Here is a 20,185-nt window from a genome sequence, read left to right on the forward strand (position 1 = left end):
TGCACATAAAAGCATTACTGCATACAGTTCTACTGTATACCCATTGTCTTCTTCTAAGTCAAGGCCTTCCATTCTTAGGATGATAAGGCACAAGGAGATCAACAAAACTATATGAGTTTCTAACTTAGATAGTTGCCTTAGAGCAATAATGTTTGCAGAAAAATGAAGTTACTTGAGGAATATTGATGGAGGAGGATCTTAACAAGTTTCAATCAGACTTGTCACATTATGCTATGAGGCGAGGGAAAAGTTATCTATACTACTTAGCTGCCATACTTTGTAGATATCTCCAGCTTTGCCTTCATAACCAGAGTAACAAGAATCAATATTACACAGTTTTTTTATTTTAAAAAGATTTCCAACAGTAAAAATCAACATATTATAAAAGGTTTCTAAAAAGATGTGAATCCAAGAACTTCCAATTCTAACTAGGGCAAATCTAGTAATATGTGGCCAGCAGAATTTACAAAATTTTTCTCAGCTGACTTGAACAATGGGAGAAAAGTATTTTCAGGAATGTGGTAGAATATATGAATAGCCCCTAATTTAAAGGGATATGTTTAAGCAAAATCTGGACATTTAGAATTAAAGGTCCCAGATATCTTTACTTCAGAGCCTTGAGGACTATTGCTAAAAACCCTCCTTCAAACAAGGCACATGAAATTCTCATAACTATTGTACATTCAAAGAACATTTGTGCATACTTGAGAAGGGAAGAGTAATTTGATGTGCACATGCCATAAAAATATAATATGGGCACTTCGAACCTAATATGCAACTATAACTTTGTGGGATGAATATTTCACTAATGTGTTTTTAAAAGTACTGGACTCAAAATAGACAGAAATTGTTCCTTACAGTAAAGTAGAACATTTCAGTTTCTTGTTGGTTGGCTCTTCTCTTGGCAATGTTTATTTTACTCATGTAAGTCTCTGAAGCAGCTGATTTGATGGATTCAGTTGAGCGACTATGCTGGAAAGCATCTGAGACATCAAAATCTTCCACGGTCAGCATGTCTTGCAGTGTCTGCATTGTGGCATCCAATGTTTTTCGTACCTGTAGAAAATGGATATACAGAAAAGCAGAGTGAAAGATACAGTTTTGCACTATAAATGTATAACTTTTGTTACACTGATGTCTTTTTTAACAAATGCTTTCCAAAATCAAGCTCTTAGTTTAACAGGATGTTCTCGCTTACAAATGAAAAATATTTATGCATGATTCAGATAGAAGTATGTTGCTATATCTTCATACCATCATGCAATCATGAAAAAAAAATCAAACAGAACTCTTAAGAAATTATTTCAATCATAATGATTTAAAAGTGAACTAGAGAGATGCTGTCTTTAACTTTGTACCATGCAGAGGTTGTGTCAGCTTCTGTACACGTACAGAGTCACTGAAACATGAAATTTAATCAGAAGAACCTCATCTTTTGCATATAATTGTATACCACTGGATTTATAACCCTAGAGACAGCCAGTCATAAAGAACCCCTTACTTAATGTTCACATTACATCAAATGGAAAAGTTTTGTATCCATAAACTGTTTCTGACATTGTCTTTTGTTCTTGACATTTCTCATCTGCTTCTTTTTTAGGATCAAATAAATTCCATTCAATCATACTTCTCTCTGTCTTCTTCTTCTTCTAGATTCATTTATATATTTGTTTTGCAATACAATCTTCATTAATTCTCTTGAAAAATACCTCAATATACAGTACGTATTTCTTACTGGTGACTTTATTCTCGCAAATGTCCCTTGTCTTTCATCAATAGATTTGAAGGGGCACTTCATAAGACTATTTGAATCTTTCTAAATGTTTTACATAGTCCTAATGCCTATGACTAATTAAATTTGTAAAGCCTCTGAAGTCACAAGCAGAAATTTCTTGAGTAACTACAGCCTCAAAGTGATCCACAATTATTTCTAGTTCAAACAATTAATAAAAAACAACATGTGTAGCAATACAATTACCAGAACCTCTCGAAAACTATAGTAGACGAGTAATACTAAATTCATACTAATGGAAATGGACATAACTCTAATGGTAAACAATATTCTACAATGCTCAGTCACAGAACACAATATTACACTGACAATATTGCATGGACAATATTGCATGGAATCCCTGTTCCCAATCTTCCTAAGATCAAGAGGGCATGAAGATGATTTTACAAGTATGAGTTAAATAGTAAGTTATGTAATTCAATGGTTCAATTATTACTCTTTGGATCTGATAAGATACAGTTTTGCCTCCTGGAATTTTAATTCAATTTTTTAAATCCATGTAGGATATTCCTTTGCTTTGTACCATTTATATCCCCTTTAGTAAACTGGGAAGCTCAGATCTATTGTGAAGACACATCACCATACAAGAAAAAAAAAATAGTTTAGTAAAACATAGCTTAAAACTAATATTAAAATATATCAATGAAAAATAGATCCAAAGTGGTTCATGAGAGAGTCAAGTCTAAATAAACAAATGACTATTGGAGCAGATATCCAAAATAGGAATAATGTGATAGTTGTGCTTTGCGCTCATCAGCAGATTAACTGTTGTGTTTTTTACAACTTCTTGACACTTTTGAAAAAAAGTGCCCTGTGATACATATTACAATAGTCACAAATTCTGGACTATTTCGATCAAGAAGGTATTAACTATCCAAATGACTTTTACAATCACTTCAAACAGAAGCATTAGCATAACTTGAGTGAATGGTGTTTGTTTACTTACAGTTAAAAACAATTACAGCTCTCACCTCTTCATTCTCTATTTTGAGCGTGGTTAGTCTAGACTGTAGCTGATGATATCGCATGAGCAATTCCGTCTGAACCGGCTGCTGGGCGCTTACTTGACATACCTGTAGAAAGAAAATATAAGCCTCTGCAAATTCAAGCTAATGGAGAATATTGGCAGAAAAAAATGATCTTCCGTTAAAATGGTCTTTTTTTAACAGAATAATTTCTTTTAGAATCTGACAATGTAACTGAATCACATATAAAACAATAGTGACCAGTATGCCAGTATGCCAAATCAACTCTAATATTTCCAAATATTTCAAGATATTGGCTCATTCTAGGAGAGATTACATAACTAGTGTTCCAAAAGCAGCATCTGAATAAATCACCCTATAAAACATGGGTGTCAAACTCGATTGTGTCACATGACATATTGTGATGTATCGTGACATTTTTGCCTTTGCGGAGCCAGGGTGGACCTATGGCCTATGTGTGACACATCTGGCCCATAGGCCATCAGTTTGACAGACTGCTGTAAAAGGTCTAAATATTAACCACTTTCTTATGCCCAACATATAGCAAAAGCCATCTGTTTCTTAATTTATTTCAATGGTGAAAAGAATTCTCAACAAAGAAATGCCCAGTGAAGAAAGAAAGTTCTAATATAATATGTGTCTAAAAAGTTCTAAGTGAAATGGAAAATAGCACTGGTCTAAGCCTACTGTGAAAATGTGGTCCTTGTTCTAAAATAGATGGGGAACAATGGCTCCCTTTATAACTTGTGGACTTCAACTCCCAGAATTCCTGCTTCAGAGCTGGCTCAGAAATTCAGGAGTTGAAGTCCATAAGTCATAAAGGGTCCGTCATTCCCCAGCCCTATTCTAAAAGAAGAAGAAAAGAAAAAAGAATTCCACTAACTACAACATCATTTCAAAGCTAATAAATGAAACACAAATGCCATTAAAGCTAAACTCATTCATTCTAATACACAAGAAGCATTACTTTTGAAGCAAAATTGCATTATGAAGCAACATGAACCATTTCTAATTACATACCTCATCCCCCATGTGAGGCTGATAGTCAAACTTCAGCGGAGGACAGAAGACCTGGTTGCACATGTCCATCACCGTATGCTTGTCACTTCGTGCATCCAAGTTGTCTACAGCATTTTCAATTATGTCCAACCCCTCATGGCGTGAGGTTTCCAGATTGTATTCAGCAGAAAGATATGTTCTGAATGTCCGTGCTAGACTAGCATGGAATCCCAAGTCACAGCACTAAGGAAGAAAAAACAAAGCTTAAACAACAACACATACAAATTATTTCTAGATAGAATAACAGGTTATTCACTTGAAGAAATACTAAGTAGCTATGTGTTATTTGTTTGCTTGTTTGTTTAAAAGAATATCCAATCTTTCAATTTAGGAGCTCAAAGCTCAACAAACCAGTGAGACAGGTTGGGCTGAGAGTGAGTAACTGGCCAAAAATCACTCAGGGAGCTGTTATGGCTAGGAGTAGAACTTACCCATAGAACTTAGATTGACCTGAGGCCAAACCGATACCTTAACACTACACCATGCTGGCTTTTCACTCTACACTTCAAAGTATTTTATTGTACATTATCTATCATCTATCTATCTATCTATCTATCTATCTATCTATCTCTATCTATATCTCTATCCATCCATCTATCTATATCTATCTATTGGGTGTGTCTGTGTGTGTCTGTGTGGTTGTAAGCTGAAAAAAAGGACACTGACTTCAGACCTGTGTTATAAATAGGATTAAAGATAAAAACTAAGAAAGGAATGGTAAGAAATCTAAAGGTATCAGATCAACAATGCAATGCAATACTTCTGTGGATTAGAAATGAACAGGGCTAATGTCCACTTTTTCATCTGACTGAATCTTCAATAGAATAAATTCCAAAATTACTGCAGTAGAAATGAGAATTGATTTATCTGATCTTATGCCTCATTGTAACTCAAAAGTGCAAGAATTAGCATTTGAATAAGTATTTCTATCAGCCAGAATGATCTATTGCATGTCTTCTGTAGCCAGCAATATCCAGAATTCCAGAGACTATGGTGGGAACTATGGTGGCCCTTGTAAAACACACAGTCATTCATAACTTTATTATATCTACATTCATTCATATATACATACATACATACATACATTTTGCTCATAAGATAAGCAGCAGGAAGCATAACAGTGTAACAAGAACATCATTGCTCTAATGTAAAATGTTTCCTAGGCATTGCATGACAGGGTCTTCTGATATTTTACTCTGGGAAACAGAACAATTTTACAAACAAACAACAGGTAGTTTTATTGGAGAAATATAGTTAGAAATAAACACATCCAGATTTTTACAAACTTCTCCTGAGTTTAATAGATCTCTGGACTTCAAATGACTTTTCATTTGCATTCATGGATTAGCCTTCACTCCCTCTTGTATCTTTGTAGAGGACCCAACCCTTCATTTCCACCAAATTTAGCCTGTATTACCACAGTTGAAACTAGCGATAGCACCGCTAACCACATACTTCCGATCTGAGAAGGCCTCAAGACCTGCAGTACCTAATTTAAAAGGTATCACTTTACAGCCAAGACCAAAGTAGACTAAACTCCCCACATCAAAAGAAACTTTTTCAGCCACACAAATGTCTGCCTTGAGTAATTTTCAAAGCCGCAAGCTAAATGCCAAATTTTTCAAATGAACTTGGGAGACACAAACGTAGCTGTTTATAAAGTGAAGAAAGAAAGAGGGTCATTTAGCTAGCAGTTGTTGAACCTTTAAATATTAAACACATGGCACAAAAAGCTGACACACACCCTATGTTTTGCGTTTAATTAAACTTGTCACAATTTTTATTACATACCAACACAGGACCAAGCTTGATAGTTTGCATCCATTGTTACTTTTATTTTATTTCAATTTTGTGTATTAATACAGGTAGTCCTCGACTTACAACAGTTTGTTTAGTGACCATTCAAAGTTAAAACAGCACTGAAAATAGTGATGTATGATCATTTTTCACACTTATGACCATTGCAGTATTCCCCATAGTCAAGTAATCAATATTCAGATGCTTGGCAACTGACTCATATTTATGATGATTGAACTGTCCTGGGGTTATGTGATCAACTTTTGCAACCTTTGGACAAGCAAAGTCAATGGGGAAGCCAGATTCACTTAACAACCATATCACTAATTTAAAAACTGCACTTAACAAATGGGACAAGAAAAATCATAAAATGGGGCAAAACTCACTTAACAATTTTCTTATGTAGCATCATAAATTTTGGACTCAGTTGTGGTCATAAGTTGAGGACTATCTGTAAGGACAGGATTCATGTTGTTTTCCCCATCAGCCTAAAATAGAACTGAATTATAACATGCTCCTCTGTTACATTCAAAAAAACATGTTGCTTTTTGAGACCTGCAACATTCAATCAACAGAAGGAAAAAAAAGAATAGGGACAACAATTTCTACTAGGAAGCGTTTTTCCTCTTGGCTTCATGCACATGTACAATTCTTTTCGTCAGAAGTTCTGGAATGCACTGACTCTACAGAGAGAAAATAATTTCCCGTGAACTTAGCTATTTATTTATCCATCCATCCCTTACCAATCTAATCTGCCAGGCTTTGACTTTATCTAAGCATTCCTGAAAGTAAAGGTGTCTTTAATAAACAATGTACAATGCATTCTGTTGATGCACTGTTTCCATCTAGCATACAGGATTAGGAAAGACTTCTGTGTGGGCTATTGTCAGAGTAGGTATGTGCAGGCGGATTCATATTTTCAGTGGTGTATTGCTGGTTGTACCCAAAAAGTAATAGCAGGACCAAGAATAAATTAAAATCTAAGTGCCTTTCACATCAAGCTTTTGGATTCAGAGGCAAAAAGGGTACTTTGCAGTGTGTCCAAAGCTCACTTCGATTATGGGTAGCATAAACTATAATTAAGCATGATGTCTGAATTGAGCAGATAAGTCACCTATCAAAACGTGTGGGAGAGAGAGAGATTTGTTTTGTTCACCAGTGTTCCAAGCTCTGCTTTTAAAGCCTGTTGTAATGCTAATAGGAGATATGTCATACTGGCTATGGATTATGGGAATTAGAACCCAAGACATTAGGGCAGCAGCGGGCAGGGGAAAAGCCAATCTATATCTACCATTTGTAATTCAAAATATACACGCTTAGGGGGGCAAGGAGAAACCGAGAATTGAAAGTTTACAGAGATTTCCCTTCTTATATTCATTGTGACTCCTGGATACATAGAGCATCTCTATTTTACACCCATTTTGTTTGTTTTTCTTATGATTCATGCAGATCTTTTTAGCCGAACCAGGTACTTTTGCTCATAATAGCCACTAAGACTATATTTATGTCTAATTTTACAAATGGAAAACAAACAATGGTGGGTGGGTTCTTTCTGTTTGCCTGACAAAACATCGTGTTTATGTTAGTAGAGAAGAACTCATGAAAAATCGTTTTCCTTATAAAATGTAAGAAAAGCTGACTTCTAAATCTCTACTCTGGTAGAAGTTTTAAACATTCGCAGTAGGAATGGGGCATAGTAATAGGTTCAAATGGATTATTATAACCCCATTGGTTTGTTAAGGTTCTGCATTTTAGAAGCAATATATTTTAATTCTTAATTTTTATAAAGAAATGTTCATGTGGGTAATTTTAAAAGATGACCCTCACCTGCTGTGTAAGACAACTCTCAACTGCTATCTGAAAAGATCAATGCAACTCATTCCACTGCAATATGCACAGTCAAAAATGCTGAGATACATATGTTTGATAATGTAAGTAGTAGAAATTCTTATTGACTACCTAAGGCAGGGGTCCCCAACCCCCAGTCTGTGGACTGCCCCCAGTCAGTGGGATGCTAGAAACCAGGCTACATAAACCAGTGCCCATCCACGGGATGCAGGTAGCACATGAAACCCCTCCAGTCCACGGAAAAAACTTTCCACGGAACCAGTCCCTGGTGCCCAAAAGGTTGAGAGCTGCTGACCTAAGCTATGAAATATTCCTTATAGTAACATATTTTGACACTGTAGCATGTTATTCTGACACAGATTGTTCCAAGGGTCTTCAAACTTGGTAAGTTTAAGAATTGTGGACTTCAACTACCAGAATTCCTGAGCTTACATGACTTGAGGAGGAATTCTGAGAACTGAAGTCCACAAGTCTTAAAGCTGTCAACTTTGAAGACCCCTGCATTATTCATATGTGAAAAACGGGCCGAAGTGCCTTTTCTTCAAGAAAGCTGAAATAAACAGCAATAACACGTAAGAAGTATATACCACTTCACAATGCTTTACTAAGCCTTCTCTAAGAAGTTTACAGAGTCAGCATATTGCCCCCAACAATCTGGGTTCTCATTTTACTGACCTTGGAAGGATAGAAGGCTGATTAAGATAGATGTATGCAAGATACACAAACTTAACATTATTTTTGCAAGCAAACCACATATAATTAGTCAAATTTACTTATAGTGAATCAAATATGGCTTGGGTTAGGCCCTTAAAGGAAATTTCCTGTACAGGCAAGAAAAGACTTCTGCTGGCTTCTGGACCCAGAATGTGAAGACCCAGCTCCTTTGAGAAATCCATAATATAGGGAGGGAGGGAGGGAGGGAGGGAGGGAGGGAGGGAGGAAGGAAGGAAGGAAGGAAGGAAGGAAGGAAGGAAGGAAGGAAGGAAGGAAGGAAGGAAGGAAGGAAGGAAGGAAGGAACAGTTGACCAGCAGTGAGATGGACAGAGTTAATTAAAATGACAATTGGTACATTACTGAGAAACCTAAAGGTCTAGAGTGGGAACAGATCAGCTTGGAAAATGTCAACGTATGTGGCTGATAAGAGTCATAAAAAACTTGGTGATGCATAACATTCAATGGTACACTTAATATGATTTAGAGGTATAATTAAAGGAAATTAATTTTCAGCCATTTAAAACACTGCAGATTTGAGATTAAAGATCATTGTTTGTATTACTTTTTAATGACCTGTGTTTATCTGAAGTCCAATTTGTATTTCACCAGCAAGATGATCACCCTTGTTGCAGACTATAATTGGATTCAGTGCATGTTTAAAGTAGGCGGAAATCTTATTTGAAATGCCTGATCAAGCCAAAGCATGAACGTGTATAGTGTTCTAATTCTGAGCTATCTGCAGACTCTCATTGACCTACAAAATAAAGGGTTTTAGATGCACAAAATCCACTCTCCAACAATCAGCGAAACAACTCATATCTTATTTTTCACTGTGGATTTTAAGAATTTTTTGGTAGTTTTGTGGGCAGTTCACAAACTAAAGTTTGATCTACAATAGGGGTATTAAACTCAAGGCCGGGGGGCCAGATCTGGCCCATGGGGCTGTCCTGGAAATAGCAATGGACTGGCCCCTGGGGCCTCTGTCAGTGCAAATGGCCCCCCTGAGCTCCATTTTCACTGGCAGAGGGTTGCAGGACACCGTTGCAGCTAAAAACGGAGCTTGGGAGCCCACTTTTGCTGGCAGAGCACCTGGCCACCACCTGCGCCCTCGACACGAGTGACATCAAGCTTGCCATGTCCCCTGGCCACCACCTATCCTCTCCTCCCCCGAGGCCAAACACAACTCTGATGTGGCCCTCAATGAAATCAAGTTTGACACTCCTGATCTACAAAGTTGAGAAATAGTACCTGGCATTAGGAATAATGGCTATCTTTCTTTTCTCCTGTAAGGGTCTGTCTTATCAGCTCTATTTTAAAACTTCTACTCTTTTATCTTTTTTCCAATACATAACAATTATCACCACCAGTTTTGTTTGGACATTATTATCACCACTCTCTATTCTTGCCTGACAGCATTTATATTTGCTGAACTCAATCTTCATCTGCCTTGACTTGTATTTTGCTCTCACTTGATTGTAATCGTTTGGGGGTGGGAATCATTGTTAGTATAACATATTTTAATATATAAAATGTATAAATGAACATAGAACTGTACAGCTCCAAGCACTTATGACTCCTTTAAATTCTTCAGTAGCTGAAAAACCCTGCATGTCTGAATATCTTTCTACTTCCATTGCTTTTAAGAAATCACTGGGAGGGAGAAAGCGTCAAGATATGAATCCATAGACAAATAGGTCTTGCATGCTGAATACATTATCAATTGGTCATAAATTAAGACCGCATCCCTGCATATCCACAGTCTAGAATGCAACAATTTTCATTAGAAAGGTGAATGACATTGCTATAAAAGAGAATCACTTTGGTACTCACATCAATTAAATCGGAAACATCATGGATGTAGTATTTACTGACTGCTGCATTTGTGGCTGCGAGGTTCAGCAGATAATCATTTCTAGCTTTAGTGCACTTGAGCTTGTTTTCAGAATATTTTGCTTGCCTCTGAAAAATGGAACACACAAGATTCAAACAAAATGTATTCAGTTTCCCAAACCTTGTATTTTTTTCCCCAAATTCAGGCTCTTAGAACATAAAAATACCCCATTAGATCAGACTGCAGCATATCTAGTCTAGCATTCTGTGGCCAACCACAGATCAGAAGGAAGCCGCCAACTAAGGCGTGGAAATAACAACTCCTTTCTGCTGTGGTTTCTTGATGCCATGCCATCCCTGATCTTGGGGATATATATAGCCATAATGACTGGTAGCCATTGATAGTTTATGTTCTATGAATTTTTAAAGAGAAGCATTCTGTACTGATATGCTACTTACAGTTTAAAGGGGAGGGGGGACACAATATAATTTACAACTGATAGTTTTCCTGAACATTTCCAGTAGAGTTAACCACCTGACAGGCAGGTTTCAATATTTGTACAATGGATATAATGTACTTGAACATTTGTTACCACATCAAGAAATACTTGGCAGCCCCCACCCCCCCAACCAAGTGGTAAGCGAGGGTTCAAATATAGTCAAGATTTTTTTTTCTGCAGAATTAAGATACAGCATCCAGCATAGTACACCACTGTGTGTATCATCTTTTTTCTGAAAATATTTCAAACATTCAGTGAATAATGATCCATGTATGTGAATGGAAATTTATGTTAAATAGCCATATGGCAATGTAGGGTTTCTGCATTAGGTCTCTGGACCATAGCTCATAGCAAACATGACACATGGAAACCTAACCAGAGTATCTGAAAAACAGCCTTTGCATAGTGCATGGCAGAGTCATCAAACAACAGCTTTGCTAACAACCAAATGCTAACTTTGTTTAATTTGTGTTGCTGAAAGTTGAGAAAGAAATATTTGTTAATTAAACCTGCAATGAGCAGCAAATTTAACATTAACAATGCCTCAGAATTCAGAAGCAGACAGGTAGACACAAAGATAAAAATTCCTTACCCAAATGGGTAATAAGATGTTATTTGTGGAAATATCCTAAACATTTAATGCTTCCCAATAGTATGTCTGAGTTCACACCACATATTATATTATTGTTTGTTTTCAGGTAGTAAACCACTCAATTTGAAACCGTGTTTTGCTACTGCTACTCCTAACTGCAACTATGGCTTAGCATGATGTAGGCATTAAAGTAAAAAGACAACCACCAAAATATAAACAAAAAATAAAAAAAAATCATTATTAAGAATAAAATGAACAGGAAGAAAATAATTAATGCAGATTGGAAGTGAACATATAGATAAAGAAAGAGAATGTTTCAGCAGCCACTTTCCTTTCTGCTAAGACAGTAAGTTGTAAAAATGTCAATTGCGGCATGATTTCTGCTAAGAAATCAGATTTATCCCCCAGTAAAAGCCACATAGTGCCAATCGATTGAGCATTTAAATCTCAGCTCCTGGGATCCAGTTCATCAGGATATGATTTTATTTCTGTAGCTGTGACATTTACATCCAAGAGATAGTAATTCCCATAATTAAAAAGTTGTACAACTATATTAATTTTTAATCATTATAGCACATTATTTCTGAAATGAGTACATCAATCAATGATGGTTTTATTTCCAGGAGGTTTGCAATCACTGATGTGAATGATGTTTTATATGATCTACCACTTATGTTTGGCCTCAAAAAATAAATTCTCCCAACCACTACCTTATGAAGGCCTCATTGGCCTTCTAGAAACAGATAAAAATGCAATTGTTTGAAAAGAGCTTTAGACTCAATATCCCCTTATTTGTAAGTGTTAGTTCACTTAAGTTAATACCAATACATTTGATTCCCATTGTTAAACAATACACGATGCTTTTCTTAATGCAGTAAACGAAGCAGAAGTTTCTGTTTAGGTAATTGTTAATATACATATGTCTTTAAAGAATGTTCTATAGCGCTATTAAAAGTTGATAACTGGATGAACAAAGTTGCTGCAATCTATACATAATGTAAGTTCAAACATCAGATGCCATCTATGTGATGCCACTAAATAAGTGGCTGATCAGTGGCTCTAAAAAGAACACATTCTATTCTTCTCATAAATTAGTTAGCACATAATGATACCATAAAGCTGTTCATTAAATCAAATTTTATTGCCAGCAAGAATAACTTCAATTAAGAGAATAAAAGTCCTGGGTGTGGGGAGATAGTTTGTAATAGTGGTTACATCATCAGGCTAGAAATTGGAGGACTGTGAGTTCTAATCCCACTTTAGGCACAACGACTTGGCTCAGTCACTCTCTCTCTGCCCTAGGAAGGAAAGAAACTGACAAGAAAATTGCAGTACTAGACAGGCAGTTTCTAGACCTTCTATCACTGAAGGATTAATTAGTTTAATTCTCATTTGGGATATTTGAATAAATGATATAAAATGCAATATAAGAAGGATACTATTTCGTTGAAAATCATACTGACTATATAGACATTGTGATTGATTATAGATAATCATGTGTAGGAAAGAGACTTTATTTGATTTTACTTAATTTTAAAAATATTTTATTTTAAGAAGAAATGAAAATATTTTGAATATCCAGCCTTCATATTTCTGTCCAGAATGACATTCATAGAGATAAAGGGATCTATATTGGAACAGTTAATTAGCAGGGCATATGATCTACTATTACAGATAGAATCCTGAGGGAACATTATCATTTCAGATCATTTCAGGCAGAAATGATTCAGAGTAGGAGATAGAATAGAATATTATTTCTGTAATGCAATCTGCTTCTTGCAATGGTAGGTTTTTATTTGGGGGGTACTTACAGGAAATTTTAAGATAGGAAAACATTTACAAACATTATTCTGATTCAGGAATATGCAAAGCTATCTGACCAACAGTTCCCTAATCCCTTTATGGAAGACTAGGCAGACAGCTGTGAAACAAAAGATCCCTTGCTCTGTGTATAGACATAATCTTTTCACTGTGATTGGCCATTAGCAAGATGGCACCCCAGAGCTGCTTACCCTAATTTGGTGTTTTCCAGATAAATTGGAATTGAATTCCAAATATCACAAGTCACTGGGGAGTTCTAACCGATTTTGTAGGCATCATTATGAGGAAGACTGCTACAAAGCAATATTCAGATCATGATACAGAACAAACATAATTCAGAATCCCAACTTAGATTCTCACACATTGGCTCAAAAGCAGTTTTCTCCAACTAGTTGACTTCTGATCATGGTAGCACATTTACTGTAAGCAACTCTTCCTGCTTTCATTATTAACCCACCTTGGAAGAGGTTGTGTTATGAGTTTGTTCTCTCTTGCAGTAAGGTGTTTGTTTAATGGTATTTTAATTATGATATAAATGTAGGTATTTATTTTTGTTATTAATGTAATTGTTACTCTGTTGCTTTAACTTTAATTACAGATATTGGGTGTACAAGCTGTTCAGAGTCAATATCAGTTCCAGCAGCACATAAGCCTAGTAAAGTAAATATCAGAATTAAAAAGAAGGAAACAAGCTACATATACAAATTATTTATACCAAGCAAGGCCATTCTAAAATCCTGTTTTATTTTTTGGTGTGAAGATAGCGGTAATCCTTTAAAATAGTTTATGTAACACTAAGATTTTCCAAGGATATTTTTTTTATTGCTAATAAAACTGATGCAAAAGAGCAGGCATGGTGAATCATAACTTATTAGATATAATAGTGGATTACTATCAGCCTTAGATCATTATTTTGTCTACAATGTCATTGCCACAAAGTCATCTGATTTTTTTTTTCTTTTTATGATCCTGTAATCTCTTAATTTGGGGTACAGACAGGACAACTCAATGGAGCTGAGCATTTACTGGCCAGATATATTCCTGATGTGGAGTTTGCAGTAGATATTTTCTCTTTGCACTCTAAGAAAGAAACATCTGCCACTACTAGGATTGAACTCTTAACCCTCCAAATGGGAGGCTACTGTCTTCACCACTAGGCTACCATGCTGCTCTCAGAAAGACATCTGATAAGCTTTAAAAATGTCCCAAATTTATCTTTATGAAGACTGACTAAAATGTCTAGCCACTTCTTTGATGGTCACAATAAAGTAGTAGTTCGACCATGAAATTTCAACCTTGATACTTTTGACACCATTTACATTAGGACAGTTCTGTAGACCTGTCTCTAATTTTAATTTCAAGGAATTATTATATTGAACAGAATATTGTGTTGACTATCCCACTTCTCCCACCATCTGAAGGGCTGAAGCTTTTACAGTATGTGGAGAGCAGGGAGAAACTTCATTAGAGATGGAAGATCCAAGAGAGAATCCAACCTTAGCAGAAAGTCCATAACTCCAAGAAAATATTCTAATTCATACTTAGAATACAGCAAATGGCCATGCATGCTTCACAACCCAGCACAAGTTTCTTCTTTTGCTCTTCAGTCTTGAAAAACAATCAGTGGCTCTCTCAAGATTAACTGTGTTTGGCAACATGGGAGGGAAAGTGCACATTAACATATGGTGTTTCCTATTCCTCTGGTTGGAGAAGTAGGGATATAATATTTATTTATTATTTGATTTATTTATTTGATTTGTCAATCGCTTACAAGATAATAGGTATAAGTATAAATATGAGTAAGAATACAGGAAATAGTTACAAATAAATGGGGACAATAGGACAGGGGTGGGAGGCACGATGGTGCACTTATGCACGTCCCTTACAGACCTCTTAGGAATGGGGTGAGGTCAAGAGTAGATAGCGTGAGGTTGAAGGAGTGGGGGTTAGAGGATGTAACAACAGAGTCAGGTAGTGCATTCCAGACACTGACCACTCTGTTGCTGAAGTCGTACTTTCTGCAATCAAGTTTGGAGCGGTTAACATTGAGTTTGTATCTGTTGTGTGCTCTTGTATTGTTGCGGTTGAAGTTGAAGTAGTCATTGACTGGTAGGACATTGTAGCAGATAATTTTGTGTACTACGCTTAAGTCCAATCGTAGGTGGCGTAGTTCAAGATTGTCCAAGCCCAAAATTTCAAGCCTGGTGGTATAGGGTATTCTGTTGCGAGCAAAGGAGTGTAGTACTCTTCTCGTGAAATACTTCTGGACTCGCTCAATTGTATTAATGTCTATATAGAGTGCGTATTCCAGACAGATGAGCTGTATTTGAATATTGATCTAGCAAAGGTTTTGAATGCCCTAGTTAGCAATTCAATATTTCCAGAGGAGAAGCTTCATAAGATTAGATGTACAACTCTTAATGCCTTTTTGGCAATGCTGTTACAGTGAGCTCTAGTGCTTAGATCTTTTGATATGAGTACTCTGAGGTCTTTGACAGAGTGAGGGTCATCAACGAGGTCATATCTGCCTAGTTTGTATTTGGTGAATTGATTTTTTTTACCAATGTATAGGACAGAGCATTTGTTGCTCGAGATTTGGAGTTGCCAAATGTTTGACCATTCAGACACATAATCAAGGTCACGTTGAAGAACAGTAGCATTGTCGGTGGTGTTGAATAGCTTTACATCATCTATGAAGAGGACGCAGTTGCTAATAAGGTGATCGCAAAGGTCATTATATAGAGTATAAAGAGTGTGGGTCCTAAAACACTGCCTTGGGGGATACCACTGTTGACTGGAGCAGGGAGCAGGGTTTGATATAGTGCTCCCTATTTTTACTATTTGTTGCCTGTTTGACAGGAATGATGTAATCCACTTATGAAGGGATCCAGAAATGCCGTAAGAGTTTAGTTTTAACAGTAGTTTGTCATGTACCACTGAATCAAAGGCTTTGCAGAAATCTATATAAATTGCATCTATTGCTTTACCCTGGTCGAGTAGAGTAGTCCATTTGTTTTTGCAGTGTAGGAGTTGTAGGTTGCAGGACAATTTTTTTCCTGAAACCAAATTGTTTTGGGGAGAGTAGGTTGTTTGACTCTAAGTGGAGGGTTATGAATTGGTTAATGATTGATTCCATGATTTTGCACATGAAACAACACAGTGAGATTAGTCTGTAGTTTTCAACCAGGCTAGCTAAGGAGGAAAAAGAGTTCCCAAACTGAGAATGTTCCTCAAGTCCAAGGCTCATGATTTTTTTAAAATGGTCAACTGCACATCTGTTACTCTCACTAAATCTGGATTGCTGGAATGCTGCCTGCCTGCCTGAATTCTTCTGTGCATTTTCACTTAAGATCTTGAGACTGCTATATATTAACTGCTCTCTTTACTGCCTGTTAGCTGTGGAAAAGTGCCAGAAAGACAGCACGTAGCGGGAGCTCTGAGTCAGGCAGGCACCATTCAACAGGAAGGAGAGCCTGGGGGCAAATTGTGGAGCACTTCCACAGAGAGGGGTACATTACCTCATCAAGGCCTGATGTGCTGAACTGTTAAGGAGAATTGAAAAGAACAACCTGTCAGGGAGAAAACCTTGAGAGAGAGAGAGATAAAAGCAACAAAAAAAATTCCAACAGAAGCAAAAGAGCTTTTAAGATTTTTCTTAGGCCAAGGTCCCTAGAACCAACAATCATTTATTATTATTATTTCTTAGATTTATATCCAAGCTTTCCTTGGAAACACAATATGACCCACACACCTACCTCTAATTTTATCTCCCCCAAACCCTATGAGATTAGTTAGGCTGACATAGAGGGAGAAAAAAAAATAGCACAAAGCCACACAATACATGTTCATGACCAAAGGGAGACCTTAAATTGTCTTCCTGCAGTAGCAAGCTAACATCTTAACCACTATGTTATATTGGCTGTTCCAGACACTTTGCTGTCTGTGGTCAATTACATGCAGTTTATGATAATCTGATTAATTACATTTATTTATTTATTTTTCACACTTCTTAATCACCAATCTTCCTCAGAGCAGTGTGTACAATTTAATCAATAAAATTAAGGATTTACACAGATTGTTACATCTATTGTATTGTAGAACACTGTATTATATTTCCTCATTCACTGCAATATTGTTCACAATCCACTAGACACCATACTTTATTATTCTCCTTTAATCTATGAGTCTACAGGATATTTTCATCATCCAAGATCAATACTGCAATAGGTGAGATCAAAACTACAAATATTTGATACTCAGCTGCATCCTGACAATATATTCCTCTGTTCATTTTGCCAATAGCCAGCCACATGGAAAGCATGTCATCCTACTCACCTTCTCCTTCATCTTCTCAATCTTCTTAACAGAACTGCGGCGCTGAGGCCTATCTTCAAGCCGCAGCAGATTCACACTGATGTCCCCTGCTTTGTTGAACTGCTTCTCTTCCTGCTTCTCCGCTTCCTTTAGCTTGCTCTCAGCACTGATGCTCTCAGCATGATACATGTGATAAGTCTTCATCACCTAAGATGAGGAAAGAACAACCGGTAGCACACATCTTTCATTCAAAAGTTAATGGAGGTGTATCAATTGTGGCTAGCTAATAAGTGCTCAGAATCTGTGGTGGTACAAGAAATAAGAGACCCTAGAATTTTTTAAATACTATGATTAGGGTTTTAATAAATGCATTATGACCGTTAAAGGGACCCTATTTTTCCATATAGATTATGTAGATGTTTTTCGTGAGTATGTGTATGAAAGAGAGGGGGGGGGAGAATTTTTTTTTAATTACATGGATGTTTTTAACTTCAGATGTGTATCAGATAAATATCGTTAAATATTTCAATCAAATTCTAAATCCTTATTAGTCTGGAATACCACTTAACCTGAACATAACTCTCATACATGAAAAATACTGCAAACTTTGACACTGTCAGGATTCCGGCAGTTACCCCAATTAAATCATGAGTCTCAAGCCAAACTTCCAAAACTTCAAAGGATTTATTGGGAGTTAACATATCCAGCACTGCCTGAGTATAGCCAACTCTGAGACACAAAATTCATTGTCACCCTTGACCCTGGTTTTCCCATATCCTCTGGGTGCATCATAATTCATATTCTCCAATGAGACACATCCATAACCAAGAGTCATCAATCATGTTCTCCAGTTAGATTTTTGCGTGGCAGAAACTTCAGTCACCTAGTTACTATCTCTGAAAAACTATGTATGAAATGGACTTTCAATTTCCAAGCTGCCGCACCGGTCTTTCAAACCCTTTCCCCCCCTCTCTTTCTGTTGGCAACTCTACAACGACCATAGAAATATTTTATGAGTTGACATACACTGGGTTTTAATTTGGTGGATGTGGTGAATTTTAAATCTTTCACAACAGAAACATGTTTTTTCTTCACTTCCACATCAAAGTAGTTCTTGACTGGTTATTTTTTTCTGCTATCTTGAGTATTACTTGGATGAATTAATAAATATAATATAGGCACTGCTCATCATTAACACATGTACCGTACAGTGTTTTGTGTCTGTGTGTGTGTGTGTGTGTAAATTATCAGTTACTATAAAAAACCAATCCCACTCTTTTATAAGGTATTTAAATATATTATTCATAAATGATTTTTTTTCTCAAATAGATAACAACTGGAAGACCATTTGTCCCTTTATAAATAGACATTCTGTGAATTGCTTACTTATTTGAATATATACAGCTAACTGCTTATGTTCATGGGAAATAAATTCAGAAAATTAAACAAGAAATGTGGGCAAAATGTTAAGAAAATTTTGAGTATACATGCAAAACAAAGTACATCAGAATTATATGCCTTTATGAATATTAAACAGGAACTTAATTCTCTTTTATACTTGAAACAGAATAGCCATATAAAGCAAAGATTTAACAAGTGAGATCAAAGACATGGTAAATTGCTAACCATTATCTCTACTATTAAAGACATCAGGGATAAAGTATTTAACTCTTCTGACTCAATAAATCAGCTTTTTAAAAAATACCCATGATTTTATAATACTGAGTTCAATATAATCGAGTAAAATTAATCATTTTTATATAAAATAGCACTTCCTAAGATTTCATATGAACAAGTGGCTAAAAGAAATTATAGATACTGAAAAATCTATAAAAATAAGAAAAGTCCTGATCCAGATTCTTAGCCCATTTAGTAGCGCAATAATGTTTCTCTGTCCCACTATTATTAAAGGTTTAGTATTATAATTTTTTTAAATAAAGTTTTTTCAGCCTTCTTCAGTGAAGCTTCCGTAACTGTGATTTTTTTAAGACAAATAAGGATAGATTGCTGCCTGTGCAATCTATCCTCCAATTTTTTTTGTTAAATGCTAATTTGCAAATATTGATTGCAACCCTGACATGTAGACTGCAGAGATTATTATCTTCAGTCATTTATCTTACAAAATCTGTTTTTATCAAAGGTCATCACCAAATATACTGACCCTTATTCACATGATAAACTTACATTCTCTGACAAGCTTAGTTTGAAACTGTAGGAGAATAATTTAGAAAGGTAGGTCATGGGCAAGGAGCAATATTAATACTTTAAATCAGTTTAGTGCCTTTCATCATTAATCTTTTTCTAAACTGTTTTTATATAAACAATTAAAAAGGATCATTAATGTGCCTTGTCACAGGTTCCATTTGAATTGTTATCTCCCAAACAGGATAGATGAATAGGTACAGGTTTCATCTTTTAAAAAATGCCATTACTGCCCCACAGATGAACAGGCAGTGCTTAAATCTCACAAATATGAAGACTTAATCCTATTTTTATATTTAATGTAATCTATACACCAGGTATCTTCCTATAAGCCTACTATCTGGTTTACAGAGTTTTCAATGTTTCTCTCAGCTTGATGGACTGAGCTCAAATGATATCTAATCTTTGCTTTTATTTCTAATTCTCCTTTAATTCTGGGAAGTCTTTTAAAACGTTTCTCTCATTTTCACAGTACTCTTTACTAGCCTTAGCCTATCCATTCATGCTACAGAAGACCAATTTCTTTTGAACACTATATATGAGTGAGTCACTTGGAAGTATAGTTCACCTCAATTTATCTCAGACTGTAGACTGATTCTCCTTTCCTTGCTCTCAGCTGACTCTGCCTATTTGTGTCAGTCCCATAATAATTCAGCTCTTGTCCTTGCTGTCCAATGTTGTTTTCTTCTTGGACAAGTCTTCTTTAAACAAACTGATACACTTTATCTCC

At 36.0% G+C, this 20,185-nt stretch overlaps 1 protein-coding gene across 2 annotated transcripts in view; it reads right to left on the reverse strand.

Moving 5' to 3' along the window:
* Positions 1 to 20,185, reverse strand: part of SRGAP3 (SLIT-ROBO Rho GTPase activating protein 3) — a 205,899-nt gene that overhangs the window by 48,273 nt on the left and 137,441 nt on the right. For both annotated transcript variants that reach the window (XM_026722710.2, XM_026722715.2), the window contains exons 5-9: positions 17,275 to 17,460; positions 10,027 to 10,155; positions 3,799 to 4,020; positions 2,764 to 2,865; positions 859 to 1,056 (exon numbers count right to left, since the gene is read on the reverse strand). In XM_026722710.2, coding sequence (XP_026578495.2) covers positions 859 to 1,056; positions 2,764 to 2,865; positions 3,799 to 4,020; positions 10,027 to 10,155; positions 17,275 to 17,460 — 837 coding nt within the window. The remainder of the gene's footprint in view (positions 1 to 858; positions 1,057 to 2,763; positions 2,866 to 3,798; positions 4,021 to 10,026; positions 10,156 to 17,274; positions 17,461 to 20,185) is intronic.

This window comes from Pseudonaja textilis, chromosome 2, assembly GCF_049901715.1.
Source record: "Pseudonaja textilis isolate UNSWEBS1 chromosome 2, rPseTex1.2, whole genome shotgun sequence".
In the NCBI taxonomy this organism is placed as follows: domain Eukaryota; kingdom Metazoa; phylum Chordata; class Lepidosauria; order Squamata; family Elapidae; genus Pseudonaja; species Pseudonaja textilis.